The 13,083-nt window shown below is 37.7% G+C and overlaps 1 protein-coding gene across 1 annotated transcript in view; it reads right to left on the bottom strand.

The window, feature by feature from the left end:
* Positions 1-6,511: 6,511 nt before the first annotated feature.
* The window catches only part of LOC137165936 (cyclin-dependent kinase-like 3), a 70,998-nt gene continuing 64,426 nt past the window's right edge, over positions 6,512-13,083 (bottom strand). Inside the window, exons 14-19 of the mRNA XM_067567470.1 lie at positions 11,162-11,371; positions 10,043-10,216; positions 9,743-9,832; positions 9,132-9,293; positions 8,077-8,195; positions 6,512-7,258 (exon numbers count right to left, since the gene is read on the bottom strand). Coding sequence (XP_067423571.1) covers positions 7,186-7,258; positions 8,077-8,195; positions 9,132-9,293; positions 9,743-9,832; positions 10,043-10,216; positions 11,162-11,371 — 828 coding nt within the window. The 3' untranslated portion in view covers positions 6,512-7,185. The remainder of the gene's footprint in view (positions 7,259-8,076; positions 8,196-9,131; positions 9,294-9,742; positions 9,833-10,042; positions 10,217-11,161; positions 11,372-13,083) is intronic.

Genomic DNA, 13,083 nt, shown 5'->3' with positions numbered 1-13,083 from the left:
CAAGATATGTTACAGGAAAAGATGGAATTCCATCTTAAGTACTGAAAAAAGGAGCAAAGCTTGTGCTTAAACATCTGCACAATGTCATGCTTGCCTGTTGGAGGGAAGGAGAGGTACCACATGACAAAGGATGCCAACATCGTAACGTTGTATAAAAACAAGGGGAGATCAGAGTGATTGCAGCAGTCACAGAGGAATCTCCCTCAGTATTGTTGGCAGTGCATTCTCAAAAGACTGCAAAATTTTACAAAGGCTTTTGACCTGGTCAGCAGAAAGGGCCTTTTCTAAGTGCTAGACAGAATCGATTTCTCCCCCAATCCTCCTCAGACTGATTCAATTCTTCCATGATGGCATGAAGGCTACAGTCCAATCTGATGGTAATCAATATGAGAGCTTTGAAATCCACAGTGGTGTCAAACAGGGATGTGTTTTGTCACCAGCACTGTATGGTATTCTTCTCTGATGCTTTCTCACCTAGCACTGAGGGTGTATGTCTCCAAACACTATCAGACTGAAAGCTCTTCAACATTGCATGTGTAAGAGCAAAAAAGTCAAATACCTGCTGATAAGAAAATTTATTCTCACAGATAATGCAGTGCTCATCACACACAATGGAGAGGAGGTCCAGCAATTTCACAAAAGCTTTGCTAGCTTCTGATGAATTTGGACAAAACATCACTCTAAACAAGAACATGATAACGGCACAAGGTGGGTTGACTTTGCACAGAAGTTTTAATAGCTACCCTAGAAGATGTTCAGTGTCAGTCTTTTAACTGTAGGTGTTCGCAGGCTGAAGGAAGGAATCCCTTTTTAAGAGGTCTGGCGTTTTCTGCAGGTACATTGCAGGATCGTTGGCTGTCTAGAAAATGCAAAATGCCTTCTGGCCCAGTAGAAGACTAGGACGATGACTTCAACTTTCCATTTTCCTCTTTTCTGTATTCTTCATTTGAACTGTCTTGAAAGGTAGCAGATTCTTCTCTACTCAGGACATTATTTCTATTGCCACATACAAGATTAGACTTCTCGTTACTCTCTGGTTTTGGAGGGAGATATACTCATGCCTCAATCATAAACCAAAAATCAATCAGGAGATACGAGATTTCTGCTGCAAGTACCATCATTGTCTGCTACATGGTTTCTTGCACCTTCTATTGATGCAGCTAGTAATAGTTCCTGTCAGACGAGATGCTGGACTAAATAGACCAGTGATGCCATTAAGTTTTGGATTTTTGCAAATCTTTATGATTATGGTAGGCCAAGACAGAAGCAGCCACAAGAGCTTTTTTCAACTTTGACAATGCTACATCGCACCCTTCTGACTATTGACAAGGTTTTTTTAAACTATTCTCTGCTTGTCAGAAACATTCAGCAAATAAGAACTGATCTCTGTTTGTTTCAGATCCACCAGAGCTTTAGCAGTTAAGATTACCCCAAGACCCTGGGTCTCAAAACAGGTTTCAACCATTCCCCATCTGTCCCTTGCTGGAAAGTTACCACATTATATAACTGCAATGGTTTCTATCCTTTGGGACAGGATAATTTGTTCACTGCAAACCAACTGCCTACAAGCCATGTGCCTCACCTGGGCCATATCCTTAAATAGAGTTTCCACAGAATTTTTAAGACACCTTTCCTGGCACTGATCACACAGTTATTAGCCACAGTGAAATCTAAGCCAATTAGAAGTTCAGCCATTATTTCAGCCACCCAAACTTCTTGCTCAAAGTCCAGAGGTCCAGTCTTAAAATCCAATTTTCAGACATGTGCCCTTGCCCCAGTCAGTGTCTCCATTTGAGACCAGTTAGGAAATTCAGTTTTAGATTCTCTATTCCTTTTTAGTATGTCTGGTTTAATAAAATGTGTTTGAGCCAGCATCAGCCACCACTATGCATTGTACAGATCCTATCACACACTTAGCAGCCAAACTCCCATTGGTAACTGCCCTTTTTTTTTTTTTTTTTTTAAAAGGGCTGATCTTTGTATCTCCTGCACTGCCTCTTAACTTGGTGTTTTTCTGTTTCCCACACTGGAACTGAGGCTTTCATTAGACACTTGTGACAATCTGTCTTGGCCTGTCTTATATTCAACTGGCGTTTAATTGAACTATTTCCTTTAATTTTTGCATGACTGCCAATTTGCCTTCTTTTACAAACGAAATTTCAGTTTTTCTACTTGATCAATACAGTCATGAACCAGATCAGAAATCCCTCTTTCATCATACATATTGGACACAGGGCTGTACTTACAGGGCTCATGGCAATCAGCTTTCATCTCCCTCACTGCTGCATCCTCTGCTGCACTACTGCAAGATGCATGTTCTGTGCAAATTCTACAGTCTTTCGCAGTCTCTTTGCCCTCCTTTTACTGATCTTAATCTGCTAGTTCAAGTCCATCTGAGCATCTATATTACTATCCACCACCAGTTTATCCTGGAAGGCCTTGTTGATATCTGGTTATGCCAGAAACAAGTCTCTGCAAATCCTCTGCCAAGTCAGGTGGAGTTGCTTCTTTTCCTTTCCTTCTAACTTTTAGCTGTGCCCTGGCCAGCTTAGGTCGATGGCTAGCTCCAGATTGCAAGTCAAAGGTTTGTACCAGGTCTGGCTAGCTCAGTCTTTTTTCTGGGGGGTAGGTTCTGCAGCATCAGAGCTAGGCCACAAAAGTGGGTGGCTAGAAACCCCCTTTTCTGTCCCTCCTCCCAGCTGTTCATTTGATCTGTAATGTTTAATTGAGTAAAATAAGCCTCCCAAGGAGTTTTTCCCTCTAAGTTAGTGATCTTTTGTATCATTTGAACTGGGACAGCCCAATCTTTCTTCTCTTGACTACAGAGTACAAAAACTATTGTAAATGTCTGCTCTTACCCAAGTCCTGGGCTAGCTCAATTCATCATCCAGGAGGTTGCTTTCCACTGTGACCTGCGATGCTGATTTCCTTCGGGAGCTGAATTTTCAGCTCAAATCATTGCTGCAGCTCATCTGCTAGCAAGTTCCAAGTTGGCAAAAAGTTCCTGTCTCTGCTATTTTGAGGAAAAACTTTTGGTCTATGGCAGTCAGATTGCTGGTCACCTTCTATCTGTTTTACCATTCCATCCTGGGTGTGTTGCAGCTGGATTTCCAAATCTGTCCTGGCACTTTGTAGTTGCTGCTCCAACAGGGCTCTCATCTCAGCCTGCAAGCCATCTGAGTCCTTTCTGGGAAAACTCCAGCTTGGTTAGGTCATCTTAATTCCTCTTGCAAAGTCTCCAACTCCTGTTTTAAATCCTTGCTGGATATTTTTGATTTCTGCAAGCACTTCCAATTAGTTGTTTCATCTTGGTTCAATGGGAATACCATACTCAATTTCTCTCTCTGGAAACTGGATCCCACTTCTCACACAATGTTGTCCCTTGCTGACTAAGTGGCAAGCCAAAAATTTGGATTTTGGGGATGTTGCAGTTGGGAGTAGAGGTTGAGGGAATCTGGTATTTTCTTTGATGCAATCTTGTTTATTTACAAAGGACTGTACAAAATTCTACTTCTCCAAATGCAGAAGGAACTAAGAATAAAAGGGGCAGTTTCTTAGCTTATAGCCCCAAGCCTCTTTAGCCAACAACAGACCTAAAAGCGCTCTAGCTTTTCCCAGGGTCATACTGTTCCTTACAGGCTTTCTAGCTTTCTGCCTCTAATTCCCTGTTCAGTATGTGTGTTCTGTCTTCACGCATGCATGTAGGCTCAGCAGAACCCCTCTGCCCACTCAGTTCAAACTCCTGGGCAGCTTCACATAAACCCTTTCTCCTAGGTAGGGGCCCGTGATTAATGTATTCTGACAACTGTGTTAATTGAAAGCTGAATTCACACTATCCATTTCAGTGAGGTTTTAACTCTACCCGTAACAAGGTTTCACCCAGCTCAACTGTATGTTAAGCTCTGGAGATCTTCTCTTCACACCTACCTAAAGCAACAAGCATGCTCCTGGTACTATACAATTAGTAACAGAGGGGGGGGAAAAAGCAATGAGGTGGTTAAAAAGTCCCTGTAATGCCTACACTACAATCACTACAGCACTGAACCTACAACGCTGTAGTGGACATTTAAGTACAATGGCAGAAGAGGTTTTTCTGTCGCTGTAGTAAATCCGCCACCTTGACAGGCATAGGGAAGAATTCTTCTGTTGACCTAGTGGCGTCTACACCAGACTTAGGTTGGCTTAACTACATTTGGGGTGTGTGAATTTTTCACACCTTTGAACAATGTAGCTAGATTGACCTAAATTTTGGGTGTAGATCAGGCCTAAGAGACTTTTGTGCTCTAGTGTCTTAAGTTATTAAAGCTGAATGTTTTAACTCGTCAGTACACTTTACTCATGGTAATAGATTATTCAGATTCTTTCTGATTCTGATGCACTAACGCTCTTAGTGTGAGCTGCAAAAGCCAACCCTTAAGATTCCATAAAAGGAAAAACAGGTATAACCATAGTTTGCATTTGATTAGCTCTGTATGTTACTGAAACAGGAGGTAATTCCTACCACCTCAAATGTGATATGTAGCTCATTTCTCTTGTTACTCTGCTAAAGCAAGTGACAACTCAGCTTCAAAATTAATCTAAGTTTTGTTGATGAGAATTGTAGAGTTAACTCAGTACCAGAAAAACCAGTTGCTCCTATGTGTTAGCCTTGGAGGAAGGTAACTTAATAGCAACATTTACATTTTTGAACACGCAAGCACTTCTTCCTTTGGAATCTTTCAAACATGTTTTTAAATGGTTAATATTGTCATGTAGCTACCAATTTTTAAATAAAACACATTAATGAAGAACAATTCTAACATGTTCACAGAATCTTGACACACAGACCACATTCTCCTTCATTTTCCAAGTAATTAAAAACAAGACAGATTATGCAGACAAACTAGAGAAAGGCCTTAGAGAAAGATCTGGATAACTATCTGAAAGAAGAAGAGCAAAAAAGTTAAGTTCAGATTCTGCCCTCAGATCTATCTATTGACTTAAGAGAGAGCTGCTTTTGTATATTTGCAGCTAGAATGTGACCAAGTTATCTGCTCTGTTCACATGCTTCTGCAGACTGCCTTGCCTCCTTGAAACAGAAAATCAGACATGCCAATTAATGTAATAGGGAAAGACTGGTGGGTGGGATAACCGGGAATGATGTCAGGTAATATCAAGTAGATTTACTCCACAGACCAGTGTTTACAAAGATAGGAAAGAAAGGAGAGCAGAAGCAATTAAGTTTTTCCTTTAAAAAAATGCAAAGCAAAAAAACACTTGACATATTAAACTAAAGCACAGCTCAATATACCCGCTTCTCCTATTTACATATTAAAGTGAACTGCAGAACATGCTTCTACCTCAGACACTACTTAAGGTCCTCAAAAGATCTTGGGGAAGCCCTCCAGCAAATTGGAAATTTAGAACCCAATACTGTTAGGGCACAAAACAAGCAGAAAAATGCAGGTCATCAGTATGAGAAATTCTGCTTTAAACATGAAGACACTGGGAAATACATGGTGCATAAACTTAAGTGAAGTGATTACAATTCAGCGGATTAAAACAGCATTTAAATTGTACCAGTATAACAGTAGCATGGCCAGTAAATGATTAAAAGATTGGGGATTGTCCTTGTGCTTTTCTATTTCTTTATGATGTAAAAAGACAGCTTCCTCCCATAAAAAGGTTTTCTACTTGTTTATCTTAGAAAAATCAGGAATGTAAAATATGATCTTCAATTATTTAACAGAACAGCCTCCTGGATGTCTCAAGATATGTTTATAGGTAACTCTTGAAAAGGCAGGAATATTGAGTATTTTAAAAAGGAATCATCTCAAAATGTCAATCAATAAAGTATTAATAGGGCAGAAATCTCTATGGAAAAGAGCTGAATCCCCCGTGGCCCCTTTTTTAAATGTAGGCCTTCATAAAGCAACAAAAAATGTTACAAAATTTCCATTTGCAGGTCATTTAAAATCACAGCTCAGAACTGAATGTTTTGTGGAATCAAACATCTCTTAAGCAGCAAAGTGCACAAAATACACAAGGGCTAATTTTTAAAAAGTGAGTCCAGCTTGAGCTAAACTTAATACAACTAATTGAATTCCAAATGTTTATTTTGCTAATACCGAGAAAGCTGCATTTAATATTTAAGGTTATATCTTTTTAATGAGTGAACCGAGTTATTACCAGCACTATAGCGCACGTAATCGATAAAAACAGGCCAGGACAGTTTCCAACAAGCAGATGGATCAAAAAAATTGAAACTCTAGGAAATAGGTAGGACAAAGCTAAACAGAGATCAGAGGAAAAAATGACAATTAAAAAATTAGTTACACTCTCACCTCCATTCACACTTAAATTCTTGCAAATCTTGAAATGGACTTCAGGAGCTAGGAAATTAATTTCCAACATACTCGGATTACTACTTTATGTTTAATTAGATATTTAAGCTGAACATTTCTATTCAGGTTTATAAAACCCATCATGCTAATCAACCTTTTATTAAAACCAGCACAGAGTTGACCTGAGATACTTCGTTCACAAGTTTATTATGAAAAAACACTGCAGTACTCTCCTGCAGTAACATCATTTTACAGGAAAAAAAAAACAGTTCTGTTCAAAGTAACTCACTATGCTTGGACAATTACAAGGGACAATGAAGGAAGCAGAATGGGGAGAGAAAAAACTGAGTGCAGACAAAAAATCAATGCAATTAAATTAAACAGAAGTCCCTGAAAAAAACAAAACAGAACAGATTCAGAACACAAATAGGGAGGCGGCCTCGGTTCTTATTTTAAAAACGTTCATTAAGCTTCAATGATTGCTTGCTGCTATCCTTATCTACAGTCATGCTGAATAAAGCTATAGCTAAATGGAAAGTTAAATGTATTCACGAGGTGTTAATGTCTACATCTTAATATTTGCAGTCTCTCAGAGAAAGCAAAAGTAACTACAAATAGTGCTATGCCAGAAATTGGTTTCTTGACCGACAATGTTGCTTCAGCATGCAATGAACTGGTTCATTCTAAAGTGGTCACGGTTGTTGACAAGAGGCGGTGTATTTTAATATGGCACATCTTTTGGTCCATGTGAAAACGAGTTTGAATGTTAAATATTTTCTGACACTTTGGAGTTACTGTTGCTCTTCCCATTTCCTTTAGATCAACATATGGTTCATGGCAATACTGTACAAGTGTAAAATCTTTACAGGAAGTAGTCTGGGGTGCGACGAGTAACGTGTGGTTCACCTCTGCGTGGTGCTGGATCAAACTGCAAGCTGAAAGATAACAAATTTTTATTCTAATTGCTATGGATTTTGTTGACTTGTATTCATAATTATCACATATGGGAAAGACAGTTATTGGGGCACAGTCAAGCATTTTGGGACTAATGGTTTGTTTTCTTTTTTAAAGAATTGCTTATTCAACCTATGAAGGTCGCTTGAAGTGTTTTTACATAAAATGTTACATCAATATTAAACTTGTAATTGGAGCCCATAGCTTAAATACAGTTTTTACAGTCAATACTAGTGACTTGGGGAGAGGAGGGAAAAATCAAAGCTGCGACTAAAATGTATTCTCTAAAATACAAGCCAGCATGCACTAAGGAAATCAACAAGGTATTCAATACCAATGCTGCAGAGAGAAGGCAATTTAAAAGTATGCCACATTTCCAGGTTCTCACTCGCCTTTCATATTCCAAGCACTCCTGTAACTCAGTGGTTTTCAACCTTTTTCATTTGCAGACCACAAAATTTTCCAAATTTCTGGAATCTGTTTAACAGTCCCTTCTTCCACCTTCAAATTATCTAGTCTTAATATTTAACATTCATATAGTGCTTTCTATCTGCATAGCTCTGTAGAGCTACAGAAGTTTAATATCTTTAAAGAGTTTCTGAATTGCAGTTAAGAATTAACTCTTCTTGATGTCTGGACAGCCATCACTCACTACGCCCTTTTTAGATGTATTTAGTCTTTGATACTAGTCTTAATAGCTACCACACTCCTCTCCCCCACAGCAATATAAAGTGATCTGATTTTGTAAGTCTTTTCTAAACTACATTGCTTAATGAGAATCTGATCTTTAAATACTTACAAGGAGTATTTTAAAGTATCATCAAGTTCCATGATTGCAGCCTGGTTGCCACAACGGTAACAATAGTTTGGAGCACTGAAAATTGTTACTACATTCCGATCATGGCACCAGTTGTACCCCTAAAGAGGGAAAATACAAATAAAATAAGTCTTTATTAAGAGTCCTTCAAACATGCATTCCTTTTTCTTTCTGTATGCAGCTGTAAGAACTCAACAGTCTGTGTGGTTCACAGATTATGGCCCATTGGACCCTTCCCAGGTAGTACATCTAAGGACATTAAGAACTAAGCAGTGAGAATTTAGAAGGGGAGATTGTTCACATTGGATATCTTCGCTGAAAATTCTCAGAACAGAGGAGAACTCTGTTCTTCATATTATAACCAGAGATTTGTTTTGAGAAGAAGAACACAATAGTTTTCCCTGGTTAAGATCAGACAAAGTTAATATTAAATGTGATTATAGCCTCAATAGATTTTACCAGTAAGATTTTATTTCAATTACACCAATATTAATAGAGTAACTCCACTGAAGTAAATAGTTACTCTGGATTTACACTGGTTTAGCCAAGATTTGAAATTTGACCTAAAGTAGTTTTATTGGAATCAATGGACATAAGTCTTTTTTTTGCTTTTGCTTGTGAAATTTAAGGTATGAAGCCTATAAAAATCCATCTTTAAAAAACGGCAGGACAAACATTTAGGCATATTTACCAAATCAATACAGATTGAACATTAATATATAAATAGATAACTGACGTTACTGTGTGACATCTGCTCATGTCAGCTGCAAAAATCACAATTTTGTAAAACTGTAATGAATTCTCAAAAGCAAGGCAGAAGATTAGTAACTGCAATGCATGTGACTTTAGATACATTAACTATGACAGAAGTTTAACACTCATTTTCAGGATGAAGCTTCTGGGTGTCTTTATTTTCTCCTATCGGACAAGGCACACATATTGCCATAGATGTCCAGTCTGAAACAGAAGCACTAGAATAATGGTATCTAGTGATCAACTGCTCTAACCGTGGGTATTTAAAACTGCACAGTACTTACCTCCATTACCAGTTGATGCGCTCTTGAAACCAACGTGAGGCCATTGGCATGGTTAAAAGTTTCCGAAATATCTTGCCCAAACGTATAGCCAGCACCACGAGGAGAAATGCCCCAACCACCACGATCATCTGGATCTGACCATAGCAAATCACACATTGGACCCTATAACACATTTTTAAAGTCATGAGTTTTCATACGTTGAGGGAAAGGGTTCGTATGATATTAACAGCACAGTTGACACTTGGGAAACCCTGGCAGCTGATTACACTAATCAAAGAATCTTAGAGAGGAATGGAATTGCTCTAAAATGAGACTGGAGACCTCAGATTAAAAGAGCTTGTTATGACAGCATGGTAGTATAATCTTCTCTTCAGTCTGTTCTCTCAACCGTGGGCAAAAATAATGTATGCATATCACTACCTTCCCTCAGATAGTTTGTAGGGAGACTTGTACATTGTCACACTATGAACACACACACACACACACACACACACACGTCATGAACTTCATTCTTGAACTATGTTTATATAAACACACAAAGATACAAAAAACTGTGCTGAAATAGAAAGACTTGTCCAGACAGCACATTTTGATAATAGATTTATAAATACCTCGTGGGGAACTTCTTGCAAGCGATCAAGTGCTCTGATGTGATCCAGTGTATCTATGGATGGTGATAGGCCACCATGTAGACAGAAAATCTGAAAAGAGTTGTACATCTGTTAGAATCAATCAATAGATTTACAAGTATTTTATATTAACACATAGTAAAATATACAATGGGCGGCAAAATAGCAACAGAGAAATTAGCAATAAGAAAAGAGTTCAGATTTAATCTTGCTTCCACACCTCTTAAAAGGTACTCTTTTTTTAAAGCAGACAGACTAAGTGTCTGACAAATTTCAACATACCTGGCCATCCACCAGTGCAGTTAAAGGAAGATAGTCAAAAAGGTCTGTGAAGTATTTCCAAACATTTGCATTTCCATATTTCCTTAAACATTCATCATAGAAACCATATACTTGTGTGATCTGCCTGCTTTCGTGGTTCCCCCGAAGAATTGTGATGCGTTCACGGTAACGGACCTACAACACAAAGCATTTACTATGACTAACAAGTATCACCCCCCCCTTTAAAAAAAATCGTTTCAGTCTTCCCAGAAGGCAAAGTCAGAACCAAGGGAGACTAGGACTAGGCTATACCTTTCATAAAATGCCCAACAGAAAAAAAGTTATGTAGGCAAGTTCCATAGTTTAAAATAAAGATGTAATCTGCATAAAGCTAGGACTAAAAACATTTAAACAGAAGATGATGTATTAATACATACATTAAAGGCCTTGAACTGCCAAAGACCTACTGTGGTGCAAAACACTGGGCTGAGATAAGGTTTATGGCCACTGCTATCAATGGGCTATTAATGGATTTCACCACTTCACATAAGCTTTATCTGCTCTCAGTTGCGTTCTCCTACTCGCTTTCAGTTTAGTACACTATTTTCAGAAGACTTATAACCAATTCTTTTAACCCTACCTCATTAGACTTTAGGGTATCTTTAGGCTCTCCCTTTTGTCAGGCCTGGAACACCTGTTTTCCCCTCTACCCATGGATAGTCTCTCCAACCCTCTTACTTAATTCATCCCCCAGCCCTTGATCAGCAATGCAAGATCCAAAAACTTGAGAACACTGACATTCATAAAACCAACTCTTTCAAACATGAATTGCAAGTTACTCTAGTTAATTAACAGCATTAATTTTCAAGAAAATGTTCTTGGAATACACTTTTGCTGAGGCAGGATAATCTAGAATGAGCAAAGAACTGGAAGTCAGGAGTTCCAGCTCTGCTAGTGACATACCGTGGTTTTAAGAAAGTAATTTATTTAGTCTGTGTGTCAGTTTGCACATCTATAAAACAGAGGTAACATCTAACAGGAGTGTTAGATGTAGCTGGTACAAAAAGTATATTAGAAAACATTTTTAGTAAATTAAATATAGCCATAAATACAGAATAAACTTGAAGGGGAAAAAGTTACCTTAAGAGCTACAAGAAGCGTGACTGTTTCAACTGAGTAATATCCTCTGTCAACATAGTCCCCCATAAACAAGTAATTTGTGTCTGGTGATTTGCCTCCAATTCTGAAGAGTTCCATGAGGTCATGAAATTGCCCATGAACATCGCCACAGACTGTGACAGGACATCGCACTTCTTGTACATTGGATTCTTTTGTCAAAATTTCTTTAGCCTAGAATAGAATAGTTAAGAAATTGTCTACAAACAGCCATGATGTTAAAGCTCTACTCTACCATTCCCAGATCATTTATTATATGCTTCCTTCAAGTACTTTTGCACATCCTTGTCAAGGCTGATCTGTCTTACTCCAAACATTTTGTTAAGTGAATATTCTTGCTTTGCTCTTCGTAAAAGTAGTGTTAAAAATCACTGAACTAGAAGTATGTCATTCTGCTTAGTTAATTTTTTTGGGGCAGAAGAGGGCGGGTGGAAATGAAAGCAGACATTAAGACTGTTGCAGTTCATGCCTCAAAGCTAACTGGTCATTCTATACCATAGCACCTTTTATAAGCATAGTGGCATTACTGCGTTGGTCTAGTTTCAATGAGTCTGGATTCTGCTTAACATGCAGTGTAATTTCAAGTATATAAGATGGTATTCTTCCTTTCTTGCCTTCAGTATTGATTAACACTGTTAAACAGCTTACGCATTCTAGACAATGTCACTAGTGAATTAATAGATTCCTATTTATTATATACTTTAAGCGTCTTGGAATGCTTCAGAAATTTTTTAAAAATTAGGTTTATTTTAGTACTACCCTAAAAACCATGAAAGTTGGTGGCTTTCTAAAGAAATAAAACGTGGGTCAAGTTAAAAGCATATCACATTAACAATATTTCTCACAACAAGGCTACCAATAAGGCCACTGAAAATCTGCAAGTTGTGTCTAATTTGGAAGACTCTTTAGGATATTAAAGAATTTAAAATAAATTCATTCAACAACTATTCATTTAAAAAAACATTTAAAGTCAAAACTGTTCCACTACATCTAAGACTTTATTCATCCCACAGATCTTCCAGTACATTTAGAATTAATCTGCTTCCACTCCCTCCTATACTTCTATGTCGAAGACATAAAATCAAGTATTTGAAGAAAATCAATTGTTTTAATCTTTACAATTTGCAACCATATCCCTGTCAGACGTCTTTATAAACAAATCCAGACACTGGGTAAAGCACATTAGCTTTTTTTACTGAGATCAGCTCACGTTAAACCCAATGATATCAGAAACATTCAGAAATATCACATCAAAATAAATGGGTAATAGTTCATTGTTTCAGACAGCCTACAGATTCGAGAACAAAGATTTTTTTTTTAATTTAGAAAGATTTCTATTTAAAAAGATAGACACTCTAATGTATTTTGCAGAATGTAATACTTTAATTTTTTTTAAAAAAATGTTATGGAAACACCTTACATTTGTGCTAAGGCATGTGATTTCATCAGTTCCATATTATTTACAACTAAGGGAAATTAGAACCAAATATATCATTCTAATCTAATTTCCAATTGAAGTCAGGCCCTAAAAAGAAAATTCTAAAGAATGATTCCTTGAGGTGCAACATCATTGGCTTCATCCCACTCAATCAGCACATATACCATCACAACGATCAAAGACAACGTTTCCAATGGACTATTGTGAAATATTAAGTCTGACCCCATGCAAACAAGTGTGCCACTGGGGATCTTTATGCGATGTCCACAGGCAGCCTAGAATAATACCTCAGAGAAACAAACTACCTATTTATTTCAATGGGTTAGTGTTGATACTCTAAAATATTAATACTATAATTGTCAGTTATTTCACTGCTAAATCATTTAGCTGAAACATCAAACTTATTAATCAGTGTTGGAGGATGTGGGAGATACTGTGGCAGCTACTT

This window comes from Emydura macquarii, unplaced genomic scaffold (assembly GCF_026122565.2).
Source record: "Emydura macquarii macquarii isolate MOO-44397 ecotype Brisbane River unplaced genomic scaffold, CSIRO-AGI_Emac_v2 contig_2768, whole genome shotgun sequence".
NCBI lineage: Eukaryota > Metazoa > Chordata > Testudines > Chelidae > Emydura > Emydura macquarii.
Note: the sequence above shows the minus strand (reverse complement) of the source record. Positions and strands in the feature narration are given on the sequence as shown.